The 25323-nt window shown below is 39.1% G+C and overlaps 2 protein-coding genes across 5 annotated transcripts in view; one reads left to right on the top strand and one right to left on the bottom strand.

Annotated features, from left to right (window-relative positions):
* Positions 1–1198: 1198 nt before the first annotated feature.
* Positions 1199–17526, bottom strand: USPL1 (ubiquitin specific peptidase like 1). Of its 2 annotated transcripts, none has more exons than XM_084201097.1 (8): positions 13110–17526; positions 12376–12504; positions 10489–11146; positions 8298–8384; positions 7753–7882; positions 6770–6895; positions 5916–6076; positions 1199–4348 (listed from the first exon to the last, which is right to left on the bottom strand). In XM_084201097.1, exons 1-8 carry the CDS (start codon positions 13110–13112, stop codon positions 2448–2450), a joined length of 3195 nt encoding a protein of 1064 aa, XP_084057223.1. In that variant the 5' UTR covers positions 13113–17526; the 3' UTR covers positions 1199–2447. The 2 variants fall into 2 exon arrangements, with proteins under 2 accessions (XP_084057223.1, XP_084057224.1); XM_084201098.1 differs by having other exon boundaries at positions 13039–17526.
* An 893-nt stretch (positions 17527–18419) lies between these two features.
* LOC311166654 (uncharacterized protein) overlaps positions 18420–25323 on the top strand; it is a 32162-nt gene continuing 25258 nt past the window's right edge. For 2 of the 3 annotated variants that reach the window (XR_014617015.1, XM_084226752.1), the window contains exon 1: positions 18420–18830. Coding sequence is in view for 1 of the 3 variants with exons in the window: in XM_084226752.1 (XP_084082878.1) it covers positions 18695–18830 (136 nt within the window). In the remaining 2 variants the exon portion in view is untranslated. Of the gene's footprint in view, positions 18831–20255; positions 20388–25323 lie in introns of those variants that run through there. The other variant, XR_014617016.1, reaches the window with a different exon arrangement.

Consider the following 25323-nt stretch of genomic DNA (forward strand, 5'->3'; position numbering starts at 1 on the left):
AAAGCTGGGGAAGGGCCTGGAGTACAAGACTGATGAGGAGTAGCTGAGGATGTTTAGCCTGGAGGAAAGGAGGCTCAGGGGAGACCTTACTGCTCTCCACAACTACTTGAAAAAAGAGTGTAGCCAGGTGGGGCCAGGTCTTTTGTCATAGGTAATAGGAGACAGGATGAGAGGAAATAGTTTCAAGTTGTACTGTGGGAGGTGAGATTGGACGTTAGGAAAAATCTTCTCTCTGAAAAGATGGTTAGAAATTGGAAGAGACTGCCCAGGGAAGTGGTGAAGTCATCAGCCTTGAAGTGTTCAAAAAATGTAGATGTGGCATTTAGGGACATGGTTTAGTGGTGAAGATGGCAGTGCTCAAAGCCCCTAAACTTTCGGAAATCTATCCTAGAACACTAATAAAGCCTCTAAAATACAGGTGCCTACCTATATCACTACCTATACTTACTATATGCCCACCCGGTGTACTTCCAATTGACAGAAAACTACTACAATACTTTGTATTCTCTTCATGGCAAATTAAGAGCTGCATTTAAAATCTAGTCTTAATATAAAACACCCAGTAACATTTCAAATTCCAAACAATTTCTTTAGTCATGAGGTTTTCATTCAACCTCAGCTGAATTCTCACTTGCACAGGATCGGAGGCAGTAAAACATTTATGGAAACAAACAAATCTGCACTGCATCATCTTTAGTTTTCTGTTTCAGAGAAAAAGGCAGCCAGGAACATGCAGTACCAACAGATTTATTTTCATTCCTTCTTTAATCTCAAGTGCAATTTGTTTGCTCTTGGAGCTTCTATATATACCTGTACCCACACTGAATCCCACACAGCTGCAGACCAAACACTCCCAACTTCAGTTTGTGGAGGAGGTGCCAGTGGTGACCAGAGGTTCTTGCTTCTGTCTAGGTGTTTGTGCACAGCAGGTGTGCCCCCACACCCTCCCTCCTCTGCCATGAACCTCATTATAAACCTCTCCACCAGGACCTCCTCACCTTCTAGCAGGGTTTCTTCCTCCTGTTGCCCTGTGCAACCCTGGGCTCACTGCTTTACTCACCCCTGGGTCTGTGTTTGTGTCCCAAGCCAGCAGTGAAGGAGCTCCCATGTCACAGCTGCAGGTCATTGCAACCCATTCATGGATAAATCAAACTCTCATTTTGGTCAGCTCTTTTTTTTTGGTTTTAATTAAGGAATTCATAAATGGGCAAACATTTCACAAGCAGTACACCAGCCCTTAACATTCAGAACTGCCATTCATTTGTTTTCTATTGTAACATTACCAATTACAGTATTTAAAACAAAGAAGAAGCTCAAGTTCTTCACAATAACTTGAATTTCAAAAATTCATTGCCTAAAGTACCAGTTTGATAACAATGTACCAAATTGCAGCAGAAATAAATGGACACAGCAAGTTCAGGGCCAATGATAGTTTTTCAAACACTTTTTAAACCTAGTGCAAACAATCCAAAACCATTAGAATCTGCAACCATACCTTATAATAGCATTATGTTTAACTGCATCCACTGGAAAAGTAAGACTGAGCATTTAATGTTTTGAGTTTGGGATCTGAAACAATGAAAAGATGCAGGACAGCTCTAAATATGCCTGATATAAAGACTTGCTGATAAAATCCTTATTTCCAAGAACAAGAAAAAATGTACAGCTAATCTAACTTGGCATATAATACCCTCAGCTTTGTGGCCACGCATTTAAAAAAGACTCTAATCTAACAAAATGAAAGCTATACATATCCAGAAACACCAAGGTGTGAATCCCTCTGCTTACTCACTGCTGTCTTGCCAAATTTTTCCATTACTTACTTTCTACTGACCTTGCCTCTCCTTGGTATCTCACACACAGTTGGGGGTGCACTGCCTGAGTCATGAAAAACTCCAAGTGACAACAGTAATAGACATTAACTTACAGTTAAATTAATTCTAAAAAACCTCTAAGTTCATATCAGAGGATGCAAAATTCCCTAACTACAGAAGGTACTTCAATTTTTTTTTTTAATGTTGAAAAAAGTAACTTCAGGAGTTGAGTGGTCCTGTAAAATCATTACTACATAAATAGTGTTTCTTACACCATTACATCATCAAAACTACAGAACTTAATTAGTTCTCAAACTCACTAGAGTATGGAAGTTTTTCATATTAAAAGCAGCAAAAATTAAGACTCATAGGAGCTTTTAACTAAAAATCGTTGTCATATCTGACAGCTAAAATAACTGCTTCTCAGAAGAATAAAATACATTAAACCCTAATTTGCTTGTTACAGTAAAATATTAAGAAAAAAAAATCTCAAATGTAAATTGTTCAAGTATAGCCAGTGTGCAATTAAACTAGTTATAAAATATAACTTAGTAGTGCTTTGTTTCAAAATATACAGTATTATGTTTCAAAACATAATACTGAAAAAATACTTAAACTCAAGAAACTGAGTATTTACCAAGTTTCAAACAGAGTTTCATCAAAATGAGGTAAATCCATGTCACCTGCCATTGAGCTTGGTGCTGAAATGGAGAACAGGTCTTCGAGGATATCATCTTTTGTAGGACTTTCAAAAGAAAGTTTTTTCCCACTGTGTTTGTTTATTGCATCAAGCTCCGCAGCAGTGTCCTTTACAGGACTGTAGTAATTGTGGTCCTCACTCGTCACTGCTGCCTGTGGCACACTGCTGCTCTCCTGGGGCACGGCTGTTGCCACGCTGCCGTGCACCATTTCCATGTACATGCACTCATCTTCGCTCTTCGGCGCCTCCAAGGAAGCCACAGTGGAAGTAGGGGACAGTAATTCTGCCAGTATTTCATCAGTGTTATCAGGGCCAGTGCACCCTGGCACAGCGTTTGCATTCAATTCAGATCCATTACCTGTGACACCAATCTGATACTGCAGCTCCCTTAAGATGCTCTGGAATAATTCACTGTCATTCTGAGATTCAGTCTGCGATGGGGTGCTCAGGTCTCCACTCACAGGTTTTTCCTGTTTCATCTGTTCCACTGCTAATCTATCCAGTGAAGCCAATTTCTTCTTTTTAGCATTAAGTTTTTTTAACAATTTTAGGCGAAGTTTTTTTGTTCTGTCACTGTCTGACTCTTCTGCTTTACTAGAGTTATAGCCAGGTGAGGGGAACTGAGTCACTTTACCTGAGGTATCCAACATACTTACTGGCTTAATCCAAGCTGGACCTACAATAGTGGTATGATTTGCTGTTGGAAGACAAGTGCTTTGAGAAAATCTTTTGAAATTTGATAACGGATGAGTATTATTACTCTGAGGAGGCAGTAACTTTGGGGTCTCAGTTGTTTTCTTTGTACCTCTGCTTTGAAATCCACCAAAGTTACTTGCACCCTTAACTGGCAGCCGAACTTCACTTATTCTTTGCACTGAGGGAGTTTTGCAACTTCTCTCATTCTTGAGAGCTGAGGCACTTGAAGGCATAAAAGAAGTACTCTTGCTTAATTTCTTTACCCAGCTTCCTACAAATCCTCCTTTTCGGTCTTTGTGTGAGGACTGAACTGAATTATTGGCACCAGAAGAACTGCCAACTGGAGAATTAACTGCAGTTTTGCTTGCATCTTTCAAGTCAGGTGGTTTTTGTATAGTATTTTCTACTGTTAACAACTTCTTGTTTAGCAGTAGTTCTGAGTCTAATCTTTGTTCTCTGTTAGCTAAATTAATTCTGTCATTTAACTGAGAAGGCGAGGAGTCAGATGAATCAGGGTCATGTTTTATGGGCACAGCAGCAGTAGTATTTACTGGATTCAACTCTTCTAGAGGCAAGCAAATACTGGAATTTTCACACAATATGGATTTATTGTTCATAGCTAGACTAGTTCCAGCAAACTCTCCTGCACATGGAGTGCTAAGTGAAAAAGCTGGTTCCTGCTGTTCTGGTGTGCCCCATCCATCAAGAAGGTTATTTCCCACCATCCCTCCGTTAGGCAGCAATTTATCTTCTGAGTCAACTAGAACTTCTTCAAGCATCAGTGTTACAAGATCACCGTCTGCCAGATTTTCTGAACCATGATGAACAATACTTTTGTCCTCAGTTACTTGCTGCTGTTTCTTCTCTGGAGTCCTCACAGAATCATCTTTGTGATGTTCTGCAGGTGTTTTGCTGACAGTGTTATCAAAATCACAATGCAACACTGTGGGATTTGAATGTACATTATTAAGAGGAATATCTTCACTATTTTTACTTTGGAACTGTGAATTCAGTTCTTGTGGCACATGGGATGCTTTCTTCTCCCAGATAACAAGATGAATCTCTGAAGGAGGAACTTCAAATCTTTTACGTCTCTTGCAATACGGACCCTTTAAATCATCACATTCAAGCCAAGTTCCTGAAAAATAGCAATCAGTGCAGAGACTCAGAGACTTTTAAAACTGAAATCACTATCCTCACACCTGTCAAGTGTTTTTATTAACCCATTCCCCTGACAAGCAGAAAATAGAGTTTGGGTTTCTTTTCTCCAGAGAAAACTGGGAGACTTCCACTGTAAAAAGATCAAATACAACAAGTTTCAGCAATATTATGACAGGTCAGAGTAGGTCAACCATAAAACAAAGCTAGCTAAGGGTTTTTTGGCTGAAACATCTTGTCTGAAAATACTCTCACAAGTCTGAGGTAAGAACCACCTCTCTAAGTTTCTCTGTAGACCTTTTAACTGCCTGGGTAGGAAGCAGAGGGGCTAAAATGAAACTGCTTATTTTAATACTCTTGTCTCATCACCTGCAAACTGTTCATAGATCATGAAAAAAAATTGTATAGCTTCAAGAATTTTAAAAGAAGATTTAAAGAAATTTAAAACAGATATATATGACATATAGGCATAACTAGGCATTTCCCCGCTGCTTCCTCTTCCCATTTCTTTTTTATCTCTGGCAATATGACTTCGACAATTTTTATGTTGTCACAACACTTCAGAAGACTGTACCTCATGCTCTTTACAGAGGCATGATTATCAAAATATCACCTTTTCACCTTCTCTATTTATGGATCTTCCATCAGTGCTACAACCATCATACCATTAGTAATGTTTCCAACATGGATTTCTGCCTCCCACCCCCGAGGTGCCATAAAGTTCAGATATAAAAAATAACTTCATTAATTGCTCATAGTACCATAGGTTACCTTGCTTCCAGCCAAGAATGGATGAATCACTGGTTTAAAAATAAACAATACTGTTTGTTCCACAGTCATGGTCAGACTGCATTTTTTAACTTTTACAAAGTTATGAAGGGAAAAAAACTCTATAGCCAAATTACTTTTTCCAGTAAATGCTCTGTAAGATAGCACAGGGCAGTAAAACCAACCGAAAACCTTCACTCTGAGAAACAAGTCCCCACAATTATTTGCAACGTTTTAATACAAAGTTTAGAATGCAGACAAAAGAAGTATTTGTTATTATATATCAACGGCTGAGACTACTGCAGTAACCCATAAAATATTTCATGTAGACTCATGAAATATTATGGTAGATAAGAACCATAAACTCTATCTTATCTCTCTCTTTTATGAGAAAAGACTGAGGGAGCTGGGCATGTTCAGCCTTGAGAAAAGACAATTGAGAGGGGACCTCATCAGTGTCTGTAAGTATCCAGAGGGAGGTGTCAGAAGACAGACCCAGGTCCTGTTCAGCAGTGCTGAGCAACAGGACAGAAGGCAACAGGCAGAAACTGATGCACAGAAAGCTCCACCTGAAAATGAGGAAGGACTTCCTTACTGTGCTGTGATCACACACTGGAGCAGATTGTCCAGAGAGGTTGCAGAATTTCCCTCACAGGAAATATTCAAGAACCATCTGGATGCCATCCTGTGCCATGTGCTCTGGGATGGCCCTGCTTGAGCAGGGGAGTTGGATGACCTCCTGTGGTCCCTTCCAGCCTGACCCGTTCTGTGATTCTTACCATCAGGATTCAACGACCAGCTTATGAAGTGCTTCTTATCTGTTTGGTACTGAACAACAGATGTTATTTGGTAGGTGTCTTCCTCAAACTGAAACGAGTATTTCTCCAGGTTGTTATGTGGCAAGCCTTCATCAAAATGTAACATTAATATTGAGGGTACTCTGACAAAGAAACAATAAAGAACTAGTTTATTACAAATAAAGTGGCAAAAGTTCCTAATGAAAAAGTAAGACACTTCTAAGAGTAGGTGGTTCTGCTCTTACTATTCTACTCCCCACAGACTCTTCAGATTGCTCAGTAAGTGCAAAGGGAAAAGAATATCCCAACTGGATGTTCCATTTAATTAGAGATTAGGGGAAAAAAAAACCCAACACCAAATAAGGGATTTGGGGAAAAAAAAACCCCAACACCAAATAAGGGATTTGGGGAGTGGGGAAAAGTTGAGAAAAAACATTCCTGTGCCATAAACACAGTAGCAAGGGACATTGTTCCCAGGTCAAATAAGTAAACAAATGATCAAATAACTTTTATCCACAGCAGGGGCTGTGAAAAGTCTGACACTGGATATCAGTTGTCTCTTTTTACTACTTGATAGTTAAGTATTTATGACCTAGTTAAACATGTCCTGGTCAGCATGTTAAACACTGCTCTGTTTCATCTTTAGTAAACACTATTTGCTATTTCAGCTTATAAGAATGATCTAAAAATCTTTAAAAGTGTGTACTGATCAGAGTTTAAGGTTTAGAATCTCTGCAAACCCACAGTAATAGTTTGGTTTCAGAAGTCACAGGTTCAATAAATGAAGTCTCAGAACTTTATATACGTTACTTTCAAGTTCACATATTCAAACTTACTTTTCCAAGATCATCTGTTGTCTTTGAGATGTATTTCCACACTTAATACATGGTCCAATATGAACAGCGTTGAGTGGATGCCAATCAGGGATTACACTTGTAAATGTCGTTACTGTTTTCTTCAATCTGGACACACACACATTTAAAGAGTAAGCTGACTTGGTGATCAGAAAACAATAAATATACATACTTTACCAGGAAACAAGTTACAAAACCATTATAAAAACCCAAATTCTCTTCGTGTTCATGCCATTTGTGTGGAATTCACTGTGACAGCATCACATCCAAGTCAGCCTTGAATTCAGTTCTGCCAAACAGCATCAGTCACGATTTGTTTTCAGCAGTGCTGTGGTCTTCAGTTTCACATTATTTGCTGTTTCTCCCTTTTAATGTTATCTCTGTTTCCTTTCCAACATAAGACAGAGCTTGTACCAGGATCTGCATAATTTACTACCTAATACAGATGTTTTTCAAATAAAATGAGCTGTCTTCTGAAGGTGTCTCTCTTCACCTGCTCACTCTAAAAGGAGCCTAAATTATGAGCTCGTACCTGTGGCTACACAGAACTAAATCAATTCTCAAGAAATTACTCCCCTGTAATACTATTTTAAAATAGACAAACTATGTTAGAGAATCTCTGATTCTTTGTAGCTCAAGTGAATATTCCAGGTATTTCTCAATAGCAAAAGTGTACTAGGCATACATTCTTTAGAACCACAGTAATTTGTATACTCTCAGCAAAATATCAGAGTGAGTATGTCCAGAGACTCACAGTTACCCACTGTTGCCTTCTTAATTAATTGATAACATGGTTGCTTAAGACACGGAATAGCAGTAAACTATTTGCATATGAAAAAGCAGATCATGTAAAACTTCAACAACAACCTTAAACCTGGAAATCTGAAGAAAACCAACTATTATATGCAGATTTAAAAAGGTAAGGTAGAACAGCTATGTAGAAGCTACTTATATAAAAATCTCACCGGTCCTGGTATTTGTGGCCACAACATATACATTCAAACTTCCATGAAAAAGAATGCAAGAATAGTTTCTCAGCTTGCTGATCCACTTGTAAGATTAGCTGAAGTGCAAACACTGGATTCTTCATATTACCTTCAAAGATGGGGCAGAAAAAAATGGTCACTAAATATCTGAAATCACCTTTCAGTACCTCAAAAAGAAAGAAGGTAAGCTTATGACTATGATTTAAATGACAGTAATTATTTCAAGGCTCTATTTGCAATTCTCTCAGGAGAGGGATTGATCCATGTTATTAGGTTGTTATCAGTGACAATTTCGTGACTACAGCGTAATTACAAAGATTATCTGCCCTCTAAAAAGTCAAAATGGGCAAAGAACAAACCAGCTGGTGGTACTATAAAGTATGTGCAAGTCACCAATAGAAACAAATATAGTTCCAAACTTTCCTGTATGCATACATACACACATACTTTTATGTATGACATAAAAGGCTTCACATCTAGGGTTTCCGTAAAGTAATTACTGAGATGCTGCACTAATTACTTACCCGATTCACACCTCAGCTGAGGCTTAAGTTCTGTAAACATTACATTTCTGATTTCATTGAGCTGAGATTCTGCTTTTGGAAGAACATCTAAAGGAAAAATACATATGTGTTCATATAGTCATGTGTAACAGCCCCCACACCTTTTCACACACATACGCACCCCCAGCACGCACTCCCTCTCTGCAAACCAATGCCTTTCATATTGACCCATACCTGCCTAAGACTTGTTGGTAGAACAGCCAATTCTTGGTATTAACAGATTTGAAAATTGGAGAAGAATTTACAGAAGTTACTCACAGTTTACTGCAGTCTGCTGACTAAAAACTACTTGTTCTGACTTAAATTATGACTAAGAGCCTGCACCAACAGCTTAGTAGTAACAATTTTTAAGGATAGTGTGACCACACATTACAAATCCTGATGATTCAGACATTAAAAGAAAACTTTAAAACTTAAGCATTAAGACCAAAAGCACAAAAATTTGCTTACATGCTTTCTAAGGTTATACAATTCAAATAATAAAATACTTTAATGTATTGTTTCAGATTAAATACCAATTTCCTAAGTGAGCCTTTAAAAGAGTAAAAATAACTTTAAATTTAAAAATAACTTTTTACTTCATATATCTTAGTATTTTAATTTTGCATGTTGTTTAAAGACAAATACATTCTTTAAACACAAGAAAGAACATAACTTCTCCTACAAAATCATGATCATAACATGCAGAAATTAAAGGAAATATTTAGAATAGCTGTTGAAACTGCTCAATACATATAAACTGTGTATAGAAAAAAAGAAACAAAGTTTCTTGCAGCTATATTGCTTTTGATTGTTTTTAAAAATAGCTGCATGCAAAAGATACTGTAAAATTACACAGAAGAACAGAATGAATTCTACACCTATTCTCCACAAAAATACTCTTCACCCAATCCCCTCTCCACTGTGACCCAAATAAACTGATTTGTTTTGCAGCAATTGAAATGAAAAGGTTTAAGTTCTTTCAAAACAACACTGTATTCCAACACTTAACATTTCCATTTAAGGGTTACTGCACACCAGAAAACAGCCCAACAAAGAAAAACATCTCAGACAGGTTTAGGATAGCAGAGGGCTTCCCAGTAACAGCTGAACACCTAAACTTAAGTATCCTGACTTCCAGGCAAGCACAGTACATTAACTAGTTTGGAACATTTTGGGGTTTTCTCCCCTCTTCGTAACATGGATGAAACCACTTCTGATACACATTATTTTTACCAGGAAAGACAGGACCTTTTTCAAGTTACCTACGGGTGTTCTGTGACTGTGCTTTTTATATTCAAAGACACATAGTCCAACAGAGTGTCCACTGAAATTCAGGAGAGGCACTGGCTAACCAGAGAGCTTTATTCCTTCTGTAACAGACCATATCTCAGAAGTTTAGACTTATGACACCAATGGTCCAGTTCAAGTGAAATAAAAAACACAGGATCTTAGTTTAGGAGTCTTAAAACAGAATCCACAGAACAGAAAATTACTAAAGGCCACACCAGTAGAATAGTGACAGATCCTCCTCCGATGTGTTAAGCTAAGCTGACCTGCTAACCCCCTGTTAAGGGTTACTGAGTACTCATTAACCCTTTCCAGACCATATGATCCAGGTTCATGTGTTTGACTACTTCTGACTGAAGCAGGTTAGGAAACACTGTCATCCACAGCAGCTTGCAGACCTCAGGGGAAGCATTCCTTCAATGAGCACAGCTGGAGCCAGAAAAGAACTTATGTTCCCAGCTTTACTATTTTTGGTGTGCAACTGCCCGTTTACACAAGGATATAAACCACAACAGAAATTGTTTCAAAGATCAAGATTATAACAGTATCCTAACACATTAACCAACAGAGGGGAAGGAAACAAAGTAAGGGTAAATTATATAAATAATTCATAATATCTTTATGTTGGATATGACAAAAAAAATTTAAGAGATGCTTGGTGTTTGATGCCTTCGAAGAGCACATGTTTGCCCCAAGAAAAACAATTTCAGACGTTACCAGGATTTTGCAAGATAAAGCACACTATTCTACAAATTCATGGTAATAGTTGTATTTTTCGCCATCTTGAAATAGAACGGAGGCATATGTAAGTGTGCTGTACTAAATTCCACATATTTGTAGCAAATCAGTCTAAATATAGAAAACAGCAGCAAAATTTACTCACCTTTTACTTTACTTCTTTTACAGGTATTCAGAAGAACAGATGCTTGATTATACTTTGTTATAAGTTTCTGGAGTAAACATTTTCCATTGTTACATTCTTCTGCTAGAGCAGATTTTAATGTTTCTAAGTGTACCAGTGCTGACAAAATACAATCTAACCAACAAAGATTATGTATGTTTCTCCACTGAAGACACAAATCTTTGTTATTAGTGGAACCTTTATCCTCTTTGAGTGAAATTTCAGATGCTGTTGATAAATTCTGAGAATTTGGCAATAGTTGTGTTTTGGGACTAGAAGTCTTTGGTGGACTTTCTTGGTAGTTGTTGGTCTTGGTGGTTGTTTCAAAATCCAAGTTCTGCATGCAAGACCGCACATGGTTGCCAAGGTTTTGCTGGTCATTTTGTAATACATTGTGTAGGCTTGCCTTGGGAATACACAAACTATTCTGGCAGCCTTTCACAAAGGAGTCTGCACTAATGGTGCGCTCAACATTGAGCACATTGTTAGTGCTTGCTTTTTTTGGATCTGATCCAACAGCAGAAAAGTCACTGATATTACCAAATTTCCTCTTCTTGTGACTAGATGGAGCTTGATGATTTTCTGAACCAGTAGAAGTAATTATGCTGTTTAATGGTATATAACCAAGTGGGTAGATACACTAAAGGAAAGAAAAAAGGTTACAGTGAAATCTACAAAGCAATTTCAGGTGAACAAGAGCTAAAGAAAGTACAAAACATACTTTTAAAATGTTGAGTTGAATCACAGAATCATAAAATGGCTTGGTTTGGAAAGGATGCTACAGACCATCCAGTTCCAAACCCCCTGCCATGGGCAGGGACACCTTCTACTGGACCAAGTTGCTTAGACCTCCATCCAACCCAGCAATAGGGACTCCTGTAAAGTGATATTTTAATTAAATCAATACATATATTCAACATAGGTATGACAGGAAGGGTCTGTCATCCCACCACTGTCTTATAAGCAACTGCAAAATAAATATATCAATAGTGATACTTCAACACTGCTTTTCCAGTAAATTCTCCCAACCTCTACAAACAATTTTGCTAAGGAGAGTCCTCTTGTCTTATTCTGCTAAATCCATTCCTTTAGGGTACAGATTTGACATTATTATCTCATGCCTGAGAGACTAATGGTGCCCAAACTGACAAGGTATCAGGCTAGCTCAATGAATATAGACAAATCCCTATTACCGATCTCCAGAACTATACCATAATTAGTTAAAAGCAGGAAAGAATGGGAAAAACAACTCTGAGACCCATATCTAGTCAAGTTTCTACTAATTTAAGGGCAATTTAAGTCTGTTTGGAATTGCTATACCCTACCCACATACACGGAGCAGTGAAGGGAGAGGTAGCAAAATCACAACTCAAATATTAAGCAGCACAGAAATACAGCTAAAGTTAAAGTTAAAAAGGGGGGAAAAAAGAAATAAAAGAATAGTAGTTACAATTATAAACCTATATGCATTACCCAGACTTAAAGAAGGAAAAATGGAAGACTCAGATCTGCTAGAGTTATGTACTAGTTCCATGGATCATCAATTATTCACCTTCTGCTCTGACTTGTACAAAAATTTATTTAATACCACTTGTTATCCCTTGCTAATTGAGAAGAACCCTCTTTATTTCATTATTTTTTTACTCTTTTTAATCCTTTAGGCTAGCTACCTATGCCTAAACACTGCATATACACAGGTTAGTTCCGTTTTTCCCTATTTGCAAGCAAACATCCTGCAGCATACAGACTCAGAAGGGTGCTATTCCAACAGTCTGCTTAGGACCCACAAAATCACAGACTTAGAGAGGTGAAACTGCTGAAGGTAAAGGCCTCTGCAAGGCCAAATAAAACTCTCTATTAGTGTAATACCTGAGGATTTTCACAAAGGAAAATGGACTCTTGAAAATTAAGGCGGTAAGTCCGTAAACCTTGGATCTGACCCTTCTCTTTGCAGACTGGACAATACTCATGTGCAGTTGTTTCCACAGGATTACAGTTCTAAAACAAAAACAAACCAAGAAAGATAAAGCAGCATAAATTTATGTATTTCATACATTATCCCAAGGTAAGACATACTTAAACAAAATCATTGTTCAACTTCTAGACATAATACGATACAATATAAAAAGCAAATGACATTGGTTTCTTTTTTATTATTTTTAATATATTTGTATGGTAGCATGGTTTAAATAAATTTATTTTTTTATTTAAATATTCAAATAAGGTGTCTTAGCAACACAATTATTCACATTTTATTTTGAACTAAACCACAGGACCCTTATTGCCAGGGAACACAAGCTCAGATCTTTGAAAGATAAATCAATTTTCATAGGAATGCAAACAGTTGTAAAAATAGTGCCAGTAAAAAACATAGGCACATATTTACTTAGAATAATCTTTCGCCATTGTTATAGATTTCCGTGGAAAATAATTTTTAGAATTTTTTTTTTGTAAAATTAAGACCAATTAAAAATCTCTCAAAACAGAGAAAAATATAAACTTTGCACATATGTAAAACAAGTTTCAACTGACTTTTCCCAAATACCCCACCATGTGGAGTGTCGATTTCCCTATACCAGTCCCTTCTCCAATCACTTGCAAACCATTTGTAGTCTTCTGGGTATCCATCATTCTGAGCCACTGGCTAATTTATGTCACTTGTAACAATGTCATGACCACTAAGGATTTTTCAGAGACTCCTGAAAAATAAGAAGTGAATAAAACAATTAAAGAAAAATTAGACTGAAGTTTGGGAAAAAAAGATACCAACAACAATGCAGCTTGCATAGTTTGTGGAAATTAATTCAGAAGAGAAAATACTGAAACTGAACTGAAAATACTTTTTTTGTTCCAGTGCAGACTGTGAACTCAAAACTTTACTACAAGGACCCAATCCTGATCCTGTTAACTTGAAACTAACTAGAATAAATATACATCTCTTCAAGATGCATGAGGAAGTTAAGTTGAATTGCAAAGTCATCAATGCAGTATCTTTCCTTCAGTCACAACTGTTCCCTTTTCATTACTTCACTGAAAAACATTCTCTCACACACCATGATGTCCTTTAAACACTTTTATACAGTACAGCAACAACTCCTGACAAAAAAAAAAGTCCTCCAGGCATTCTATAAATACTAGCTCAACCTAGACCTACTTATAATATTTGGAAAGAAGAGACCCTACAGAACTGCATGGAATGCTAAAAACCAACAGAGCAGGAATTAAAAAAGCACAGCAGAAAAACACAAGCACTCAGATTTCAAATCAGACACCCATGGCAACTTAAGAGTGGGTCAAAATGAGATGATATCCTATTTAAACCTTCAGTGTGTCCAGCAGCCCTTTTCAGAATTACCAGTCTGCAACATGTAGAGACAGTATTCCCTGACTGATCAAAATAATGGTTGTAATAGAAGGCAAGAGCATAAAAATAACAATCCATGTCCCTTAGAGCACATTTAGCTTTCCAAGTAATGTTGTAGGGTGCACAAGAAACAGCACAGTCCAGGGCTCATGCTAGGTGAAATTTAATGAATTAGCTCAAGGTATACAAGCTTGTTGGAGTGTAAAGGAAAGACAAGCACCCCGACTTTTCACACAGCAGCAGCAGCACTATCACACTGCAACTCAACTCTGTTATCATATATTTAGTCTAGCCAGGAAGCTGACTTGTTTTATACAATTACAAGTTGTACAGATAAGAACCTTTATCATAGGATATATCACACTATAATACATAACTTTATTTTTCAAGGGACTTTTAGTCAATTCCTTGGCATGAAGCAGTCTCAGCACTCCAAAGTAAATAAAAAACAGATCACATGACAGAAACTCCTGAGAAATTTCTCACCACAAAAATTCACCACACACTCAAAAGGTTAGTAACACTAAGAACCTGCAGGTTATTCTGTTTTAAGCATGTCCCTTGGTTTTATAAAACATATGTATTTCATTACAAGGCCCTGTTTACGCTATCAGCTCTCTCAAAAGGAAAGGTTTTTTTCTGGTTGTGTTCAGTTTCTGTTTCTTCTGCTGTTCTTTTTAAAGCTTAAATACTGAGATGTATAAGATGTTCTGAGATGTACAATACCTTCCCCAGCTATAGTCACATAGACAATCGTACCACAATACTGAAAGACTTTATTTCTCTCACAAATATAATAACATTTTCTAAAAATTAATTATCCTTTTAAGTCAAAGACAAACACAACAAGCCATTAAAATAGGTCTGCCAGTACTAAATATGCAGAGTGGTACCAAGAGGCCTGCCTGTACTCTTCAAAGTTTCTAACATCACAGGAAGGTATTGGTGATCTTTGCGCAATGTGCAAACACTGGGCATCAGACCAACACTGCCGAGAAAAACAGTCAAGTAAAAGACTGCTGCATCAAGAACTGCAACAACTCACTGCAGCCACGTGCAATAACTGCATTACAGATGGGCAAGTACAAAGGAAGGCACGTTCAGCCTTACTAGGTCATGATCTAAACAATTAATGCTACTTTCCTTCTTTAAGTCTGCATAATGAAAAATGTTATGCAAAATATGCTATGGATGTGACTTAATTATCATTATGATGTGGCTATGCTTCCTTGAGTAGATCTAACAACTTGCTGCTGCAAAATAAGGGCATAATTTCCCTCTTTATTTCCTTTCCCCCCACTTTCCCTGACAGCTCATGTCCTCATCAGACTTTTTATGAACTAAATGAACTCACAAAAAAGCAGAAAACTTAGTAAAAGAACAAGCTTTTCTGCTATTCCATGGAATTAAATTGGCCTATGAAAACTCCAATGACCTAGGGAGGGCAGAAGATAGAAAATAAGGAAAAGATTAAGTAATAGAGACATATGGCCTTGCAATAGAACTGCTAAATGCCTAAGGAATTGGCTGGATGGCCACATCCAAACAGCTGCAGCTCAATGTACCAAGCACATACCAGTGGTGTCCCTCAAGGGCCCACAGTGGGGCCAATGCTGTTTATTATCTTCAGCAAGGAGACACAGACTGTGGGATCTGGATTCTGCCCCTCCAGTCTGCTCTGGTGAGACTCCCCTTGAAGTGCTGGGAACTGAGTAATGATGGACAAAGACCTGCTGGCAAGTCCAGAGTGCCTCTCCTATGAAGAAAGGCTGTGAGAGCTGAGATTGTTCAGCCTGGAGAACAGCAGGCTCTGGGGAGACCTTACTGCAGCCTTTCAGTAATTAAAAAAGGCTTATGAGGAAGAGGTAGAGGCCTTTTACTGGGATCTCTAGTGATGGTACAATGAGCAGTGGTTTTAAATTTAAAGAGGGCAGATTTAGATTGGATTAAAGGAAGAAATTCTCAACAATCAGGATGGTGAGACACTGGAAGAGGTTGCTCAAGGAAGCTGTGGATGTCTCATCATGGGAAATGTTCAAGGTCAGGTGGGACAGAGCTTAGAAGAACCTGGTCTAGTGGAAAGCATCCCTGCCCACTGCAGGGGGGTTGGAACTAAATGATCTTTTAAGGTCCCTTCCAGCGCAAACCATTGCATCAAACAATTGAACAGAAAAAGGGACCTGGGCCTTTTTGATACCTTATGAATTAGAATCAGTTACAAACTGCAAAAAGCGGGCAACAACAATGGTTACACTACAGTGAAGAGGACATCTTGTTTACAGGCTAAAAGGACATTTAAAAATAACCTTTTTGTAGATCCCCTTACAAGTCTTGTTTCCTTCATCAAGGGGATAGTGAAACGATTAAAAGAAACAAATATAAAGAAAAAGAAAGTGGTGTTAGTTACCTTTCCATTCTTTACACAATAAGAAATCGGAGTACTAAGGTTTTTCTTTACCTGAGGTCATAACTACAAATATCCAAACCCCAGTCCTTCACTCAAAAATTGACATAAATATATTTTGTTTCATGCAACAGTAACATTGTTCCTGCTGAGACATAAACTTTAAGGAATTTAGAGATCTTAGAGGAGCTAAGGTTTTAGTTAGAGATAAGCTTTATTAGAGTTAATCAAAATAAATGGGTAAGCCTTGATGAAGTTAAGAGTTAGTAATTAACTAATAATTGATTGCATGTCAACATAGTGTTTGGTTAGCTGGGTTTTTAATGAAGAATACAGAAACTGAATACAGAAACTCTTAGGAACATAAGACAATTGTAGGCCTCCTCTGTTCTGAAACCAATCGAAGACAGGGTATGGGAGTTCTGCCAAGGGTTCATTTGTCATATTTGCATTGAAAAGGCAGAAAGGTCAGAAAGAGGAAGACTTCATTTACTTCCTCATTTTGGGACCCCACCCCATGAAAAGGACCACCGACCCATTTCTAAGCATGCTTAATAGCTTTTGAACTAATTACCATACGAAGCGGGGAATGGGATGCACCAAAGTTATGAATATGCATCTGTATTTTGGGTATTCAATACTTGTATAGATAAAAGGACCCTGTAATCACCTGTAAATGGCAGTGTGTGTTTGGGAGCCATCGCGCACGCCCGGCGTGGCGTCGCAATAAACATACACTTTCTAACTTTAAACTGTTAGAGTCTTTGTCCGTCACAGCTGGATATCGGTACTAGATCAATAGCCATAATTTTAATAAATCACTGTGAGAAAGAAATTATCTCTCCAGCCGAGCCTGCAAGTACTGGGCAGAACTTCAAGGCTCCATGGTGTAGGAGCAAACGTGAATTCCCTTCCTTATCTTTATTTGCTTAGTCTAATGTAGACTAAGCAAATAAAGATAAATCTGGTGACATTGCTGAAATGAAACAGCGTGCAACATCATTACACTGTTCTAAGAGTTTCTTCTACATGGAGATTTCTCTGAGATGTCCACATTAAATGGGTGTATGACAAGGGACAGGGACTACGCTTTGCTGGCAAATTATTCAGTCCTTCGGAAACAAAAATGCGAACGTACGAAAAACACAGCCTGAACTACAGCAGTTCATTTATTATAGCTGCAGCGAGAGGCAAGATTTCAGGAAGGCAGGCGATCTGTGTCCCAAGGCAGTGGAAATGAGAGGCACGGGGGTGTGGACGCCACCCAACCAGCCGTCAGGGCAGGGCCGGCACAGTGCGGGCCTGCTGCCCTCCCTCCCTCCCCAAAATGTGCTCGGCTTTTCCAGGTAAACCTATAGGTAAACTGCCTCCTGAGCTCTTACTCCACATCCAGAGTGATCCACACGGTACTGCGAGGGGAAAAGCGTTCACACAGTTAATCGCTGAACACTAGAAACCGTGCCAGGGGCAGATGCGGGCGGACACACGCGGTGCCTCCCCCGGCAAATCTCTGACGAGCGAGGCGCGGAAGGCCCGCACCCTTTCCCGCAATGCTACTGACATGAAATACTCAGTCGGCATTTCGGAACCCGAGAGACCCCCCCGCTCTGCGCGCCGGTCGCACCGAAAGGAGCGGGACAGGCCAGGCCCGCCGCCAGCCGAGCCCCGGCCCGCTGCGCTCGGCAGCCCCGTTCTCACCTGCGCCACTCCCGGCCCCCGCCGCTGCCCCCGGACCCCGTCACACGTGGCCTCCTCCGCCGCCGCTACTCGCCCGGTCACTGCCGCTACTCGCCCGGTCACTGCCGCTGCGCAGCTTCCGGCGCACTCCCGCCTCCATGCGGGCCCGCCCCGCCTCGCTTCCGGCAGCCAGGGGAGGCGGAGACGGAGCCAGCGCCGGGCGGGCCCTGGGCTGCGCCGAGCGGGGCCAGCAGCGCCCGAGGTATTTCTCGCTCCCTCCCCCTCTCCTCCGCGTCCTTCCGCCCCGCTCCGTCACTCAGGCGGCGCGGTGGGAGGGGACGGCGGCGAGGGCCGGTCCTGCGGCGCCTCCCCGGGCAGGGAGGGGCCCGCACCTGCTCCCCCCAAGCTGAGGCCCAGGAGGCGGCGGCCCCGCGGCGCTGGCCCTGGTGGCGGGAGGGGCCGCGCCGCCGCTCGGCAGGGTGCCCGGGGCAGGGAGTTGATGATTAACCTGTGGGCCATTGAGAACCTGCCTAAAGTCGCGCCTAGGGTGGGGTTTAACCTTGTCCGAGGCTCGGTGCCTCCCGTGTGACTCTGGCCGAGACCCTGGGGAGGCCAGTTCTGCTGCTGCCGCCGAAGCGCTGCGGGGATGCGCAGCTCCCTGTTGAAAATCTCTGCTCTAAATCTCAGCCTAGAGCTCGCCTCGCAGTCGTTTTTGGAAGTTTCAGGCTCGAGAGGTCGAGGTGATGTGGGGGTCTCGGCGAGCGTCTGTGCAGCAGCAGCCTCGGGCTGCAGGAGCTCGAGTGTGGCTGGCGCTTGAATCCATGCTGGCCCCTTTTCCTCGGGCCGAGCTGCAAGGAGCTGAGCAGCTGCGGCATTTAGGTCAGTGCTCCGCTTCTCTTGCGTCAGGAAAGCTGTCAGTGCGGCCCCAGCCGCCCTCTCCCCGGGGCTGCAGGAGCCAGTGAGTCAGGAGATTGTTCCAGTGATAGCACAGAAATCCTTCTCTCCTACTGCCTGCCTCTGCTTTCCTGACACGCTACTCCTGGTTGCGTTTTTAAAAAGCGCTTAGCACTGTATGATTTGCATTGCGAAATGATGTGTTACTATAACGGGTCCGTCGTAACATCCGTAATCTAAATTTTTGCTCTAGTTATTCCTTTAATTTGTGCAGCAATGTTGTCAAGGTTGAATTAATGTTTGAGAGTATTTTGTTCTATTGGAGGAAGTTTTATGCCTGACTGGAGAAATACTGCAATGAAATTATGTCACGAGTGCTTATTTTTTTAGATTGATGTTGGGGTTTGCTTCATTAGTGCTTTGATTGTAGTGCAAGTTATACCTTTTCCCAGGGGTGACTAGAGTCTGCCGTTTTGTTTTGGCCTTCCACAAACTTTTGTTTCAAGTATGTACAGCCTAAGAGATAATGCGGTAAAAAGGTGTGTTTGTGCTCTGGAAGGATTAGATAGATGTTTTTCCTGCTTGTTAGCATGAGCTGATTTTGAAAAAGCTCTAGTACTAGATCCCAGTTCTCTGGTAAGTTAGAATTCACTACTCAATATTGCTAAAACTTTTTAAGCTGCCTAATGCCTGTATTCTTTGCTTTGTCTCCTCCCTTCCACCCCCAACTTTTTTGGTAAATTAACTTGTATTTGGGGATAGACATTTTAGCAGGGTCTGGGAAGAAATACTTTACAATGAGGGTGGTGAAAAACTGTCAGGTTGCCAGAGAGGTGGTAGATGCCTCATCCATGGAAACATTCAAGGTCATTTTGGCCAGGGCTCTGAGCAACTTGGTTTTGTGTCCATGCTCATTGCATGAGGTGGGACTAGATGAGTTTTAAAGGTCCCTTCCAACTCAAAGTATTCCATTATTTCAGGTGTTTTTTATGCTCAGTAGGATTTACTGATGTCCTTTATCTTTTTTCTTCCCTGACATTCAAGTTGATTAAAGGAAAGCTCCTGCCACACACAGAATCCAGAACCTGAGTTTTTCCATATGCCTGAGGAACAGAATTTGTCTGTTGGCAAAGAAAATAAACTGATGTTTTTCATCTCATTTTACCATAGAACTTCATTAGTCCTGAGCAAAGCAGTCCTCTAGTAATAATTGCTACATGATGCCAACTCTGCAGTCACTAGGAACTGATTTGAGTGTTCCAGATGTGGACTGGTAATGACTTTGGGATCTAGTTAGACTGCTGTTTGCTCAAATGGAGTTTTGTCTTGCATGTTGTGTCAGTTTGACTAGATTTGGTTTTGATTTAACTAACAGTGCATGAGCACATGGCTTATTTCTTGTTTTATCAATTTCTATCTGCCTTTTGAAACTTTTTTCATAACATAGAAAGAATCAGGAGGGTTTTAAGATACAATTTTTGAAGCTCCTTTGGTTCAGGCAAGAGAATGAACATCCATGTCTGATTTAACTTCCTGAATCAGGTAATCATCCTCTTGTTGCACTTTGTTCAATCATTATTTGCCAACTTTGTGATTACATGGACACAGTGAAGACTCAGAGTCTCCCCCCAAACCCCAAGATGACTTCTTGAAATGAGTGTTGTTTAAGGCTTGATATATATATATATATATATATATATATATATATGTGTGTGTGTGTGTATGTATGTATGTATATATGTGTATGTGTGTGGTGCTTTCAAAGAGTAACAAATCTGTACAAGAAACCATTATCTGGAACATAGTTAAGAATGTTGGGGAAACAATATTCAGGGCATTTATTTAGAAAATTATACTTGGGCTGAGAGCATATGCTATTCATGTGTGTCTTCTAAAAATATTTTCGCATGCAAATTACACACCCAATGGCTGCTCAGTTCTAACCATGTTGTTGCTGCATGATGGTATCTGAGAAACTGAGAATGGAGGTACCAGCTGAAAACTTTTGCTTTAAAGGTTTTGTTTCTTGGATTTTACTTCTGCGTGACTTTCCTCCTTTTTCCAAAACCTAGCATAAGAACATTTCCAGAATGGCACTTTGCAAGTTTAAATTTCAATGTAAGAAGATTAAGTAACTAATTATATATGTACCTCTTTTTGTCTGTTTAATTGCTTATATATATTAATTATGTTCTGTTTTTCAAGTACAGACCACGAGAAAGCCATTGTCTCACTTAGATAATTTTTTTTTTGTATATGAAGTCCAGGTGGCTTCATAGTATAAACTTTCTGGTAAAACTCAACTATTTTTAAGCCCACAAATTAGTAACATTACTGATTTGTGATATATACACATAGTATCCTTTTGCTATTGCATAGCGGTACTTTACCAGAGGGAGGGAGATCTTTTCTAAGAGAGAGATTCTAAAATAAGAGGCCAGTTTTTTTTTGTCAACTGCTGCCTGTTTAAACCCTTTATTTTTTCTGGAGTAAAAACCTCTTACATTTTTATGACTCATTTTCAAAAGTACAGGGGAAAAAAAAAAAAAGTGCTGCATTTTTTCCCTACTATGGTGCCTGTAGCCTTGACAGAGCAGGAGAAATCTATATATTGCTCTGAGGTAAAGGTAGATTTCTTTTTTCTTCTTGGATCTTATAAGAGTGCCTCTTATTTTGTCATCCTTAACAGGAGTGTGTTTTTCCTGTGTAGAAAGAGAGAAGCTGAACACTTGACACCTGATGCAGTGCTTTCAGAAATCACTGCAAAGATTTCCATTTGGGAATTGCAGCTGGCCTTCAAAATAATTTCTTAATTTTCATACTATTCTTAAAGTTATTTTACCTCCATTTCCTACAGCCTGTAGGCTTCTGACCCCTTTCTAGTAGGGAACAATAGCCAAGAGTTAATTTAGTATCTCTTGTGTGTTCTGAAATAAATATTTTCAGGAATCTTTCTAGTGGGAAAATACCAGTGATGAAATGTTTCTGAAACCCATAGAAAGCTGATTGCTGATATGATCATGGTGTTTATGCTGTGCATTTTTGTCCTTAGGAATCTTCCAGTAGTTAGCTTATGTTTCTGTGGCATTGTGGTGTTGTATTGCTAGTCTTGTGAAAATCAGCAAAAATAGAAAATACAGCTTAATGTTGATGGAAGGATATGGGTAGGACTCAGAATGAGGTACTATAGCACCAATCAAACAAAATTAATGTCTCTGTAGTGGCAAAGATATTGGTTAACTTGATGTTAAGGACTTGGAAAACTGATGTGGAAGTTTGGAGTTCATTGGTTAAAAGACAAATTAAGAAGGATTACAGCAGGCCAAGTGTTTTGAAATTAAATGAACAAATAGTTAACACTTGCCCAGATGTGATACGCTGGTTTCTGGTTTCATGGATTAATTGCTCTTTTAAGACAGGTTATATTTGACTCTTCTTTTTGTTTGGCCTTTATACTGTTTTTCTCTTCCTCTGTATGAAAGTCTGGAATTTCTCAGGTGGTTTCAGGTTTAACTGGTTGACTTATAGCAGAATTCCAAGATGTATTATCGGTAAGGTTTCATTCATTTTGAGAATAGTGATTTTCAGCAGCAATTGCTAAAGACAGTGTTGTACAGGAATTTAGGAAAACTGTGATGGTGTAAAAGGTACTATCACTCTTTTGTGTGTGTTTATAAAAGGGAACTTAATACTAAATTATATCTATGCAAGTAAACAATAATTGGTATAATGACACTTATAAAAAGAATCTTAGTTGTTTCATTCTGTTTCCAAAGTAAGTTTAAAGGCTGTTTTGTCTTCTTGAAAAAAGTAGTGGTAATCAAACATGTTAGTTAAAGTTGAACCCTTGTGAATCTTGAGAAAAAAATTCAAAATATCTTGGCTGCAGAACCCGGTTCCTATATTAGCAGAGCAAAGAATATTAAGTAACACACTTGCTGTCCAAGAAATTTGCCAGTTCTTTTTACACTCCATAATGTGCTTGGAGATATTTTTCATATATTCTGGTACTTTCAGAAGGAAGAAGTCTTTTCAAGTAGACTGATCCTAAGTTTGTAAGATGTCAATTGGTACTGACAAAGGAAAAAAGAACAATGATCCATTTTGTGAAATTTAAAAGTGGCAAATTATCCATTCTTGCTTACTATTTAAACTTATACTGATCTCACATTACCTGTCCATTAGAGACTTTCCCTTTACCTGTCCATCTGAGATTTCAAGTACTCTCTGGTACTTGAAGCACTTGAGCCACATTTTATCACCATTATCTTGGAGGTTTTTGCTTTCTGCAACCCCCTTTGGTTAAACGTCCTGTGTAAGGATGCTGATATTGTTACAGGCACTTCACACTGTGTGTGAACAGAGGCTCCAGCTTCTGGCATCTCTTTCCAGTGAGTGCTGTGCAAATGCAAACAAAGACTTATGCTTATTCTGAAGAGTTTCAAATGCCTGTCCTGTCTCCTCTTTCTGGAATTGCCAGCATATTGCATACTTCCCTGATTTTTCAGAGTTGCTTGAGTCTAAAGAGTTTGTTAAAGTCGGTAGGACTAATTCTGTGTGAACTTAAAGCCCTTGCAAAAAATTTCTTGTTTCTGAGTTATCTTGTGGTGATTTTGTTTGGTTTTTTTAATGTATGAAAAATTTATTTGTGTATGAAGTTATTCCTTAGGTAGGGATAGTGAAAGAAAATAATTTGTCTTTATTAAGGTGTAGGACCCAGATATTATGTGTGAGTTTTTATTTGCTTCTGGTGCTGAATCACCACATGATTTTGTTATTCTAGTTGCAGTAAGAATGCATATGGCTCTTCACCCTCAAATAGGAGACATTTTGGGCCTGGAGACCACTATGCTTTTTAAATAAATAATTTTTTTAAATCTCCAAAGTTTTTTTAGAGCATTTTTTCTGTAATTCCTGGACCCTGGATTGACAAGGGGTTTAGGGAGTGGATAAGTGGGATCATAGTGGTAACAAAAAATAATTACCTTTTTTCCCTCTAGCTTAAAATATCCATAGTTCAACTTCTAGCTGAAATGAAATATTGCTGAGTTCTGGTTTGCTGATGTAGATGTAGCACCTCTCTCCTTCTCAAATGCTGCAACCCATTGGCCTGTTAAGTGCATCTAATTGCATGTCCTCTTCTCTGTCAATCTCTCAACCTTTCTTTGTACTTTAAAATTAGAGCTATGTTCCAAAGCTACGGTAGTGTTCAGTTTTTGCTCTATGTAAAGCATAATTTCTACCTTTGCCTTTAGAACAGAAGGAAATGGCTGTAATTGTCCTTTTCAGCCTGATAGTGCTTTTTCTATATATCAGAAATGTTATTAACTAGTCAGACTGGTAATTTTTATATAACCTGTGGTGTGCTAATGCAGAAATTTTGAAGTGTCCTGATGTCATTCTCTGTACACAATATTGTATAATTGACACAACTCTGTCTCTTTTTTTTTTTTTTTTGGTTGCCTTTTTACTAGTTAAAGTTTTTAGTAAAGTAATCTTGCACCTTGGCCAAAACTCAAAACCAATCATCTGTTTTTTACATGGCAGCAGCACCTAGCAATGTGTGGGCATACCTGTGTTGGCAACATACCATGGAGCATCTCCTTGCAATTTATTCTCTCTTCTCTCAGACAGGGTGCCAGGACAGGGACTTGTTGCTTGATAGTCAGGTATTGCCCTTCCTTTCTCAACTAGTATGCCAAACGCCACACTTCTAAGAAGGGTTGCAAACATGGAAATGCAGTTAGTTTTGTTGCCAACATCTATTCTAAAGTAATTTTTTTCTTCCTAAATCACAAAAACAATTGAATTTATTGTTAAAAGGGAACTTAAATATTTAGTGGAATCAATTACTCACCTTTATTAATCAGAAAAAATATTGAAGTTTCTTAACACAAGTATAAAATAAAGATATCTAAGGTAGGAATTTGCTAGTGAAGATGTTCTGTTAGTCTGAGAATCTGACTGACCTCTTGTTTTTGGCTTTAGAATTCCTGGCTTGATTGTTTCTTTTGCTGCTTCCTATCTGCATCTTTGAACCAAGTCCCTTTCTTTCATGACTTTGTGGTTGGTGTGGGTGCACCATCCTGTGACCTAACTTCTGCCACTTAAACACTGGTGGAAAATTTAACTCTTTTTGTGGATGTTGTTGGAGTATCCTGCAGTTTAAGTGAGTGAGGTCAAATAGGGACAGGCCCTCTGTGACCTAGCAAACAGCAGTGGCTACTAATGAATGCTTGGGGAAGGCATGTAAATAATGTCTGGAACTGTAAAATTTAAAAGGTTTTCAGTGTATTTATAAAAAACCCAGAACCCAGTGTTTTAAAATGCCTTTTGAATAGTCCTAAGACCAAGGTTAGCAAAGTTGCTAAAGTAGATTTCTTTTTTCCTACATAGTTTGCTATTTATTTCTTGTTGCTGTTGTTACCACTTAAATAGTGCTTATATTGTTTACAGTAGTGCCACAATATTAATATTT

The sequence above is a fragment of the Fringilla coelebs genome, assembly GCF_963513975.1.
Source record: "Fringilla coelebs genome assembly, chromosome: 2".
NCBI lineage: Eukaryota > Metazoa > Chordata > Aves > Passeriformes > Fringillidae > Fringilla > Fringilla coelebs.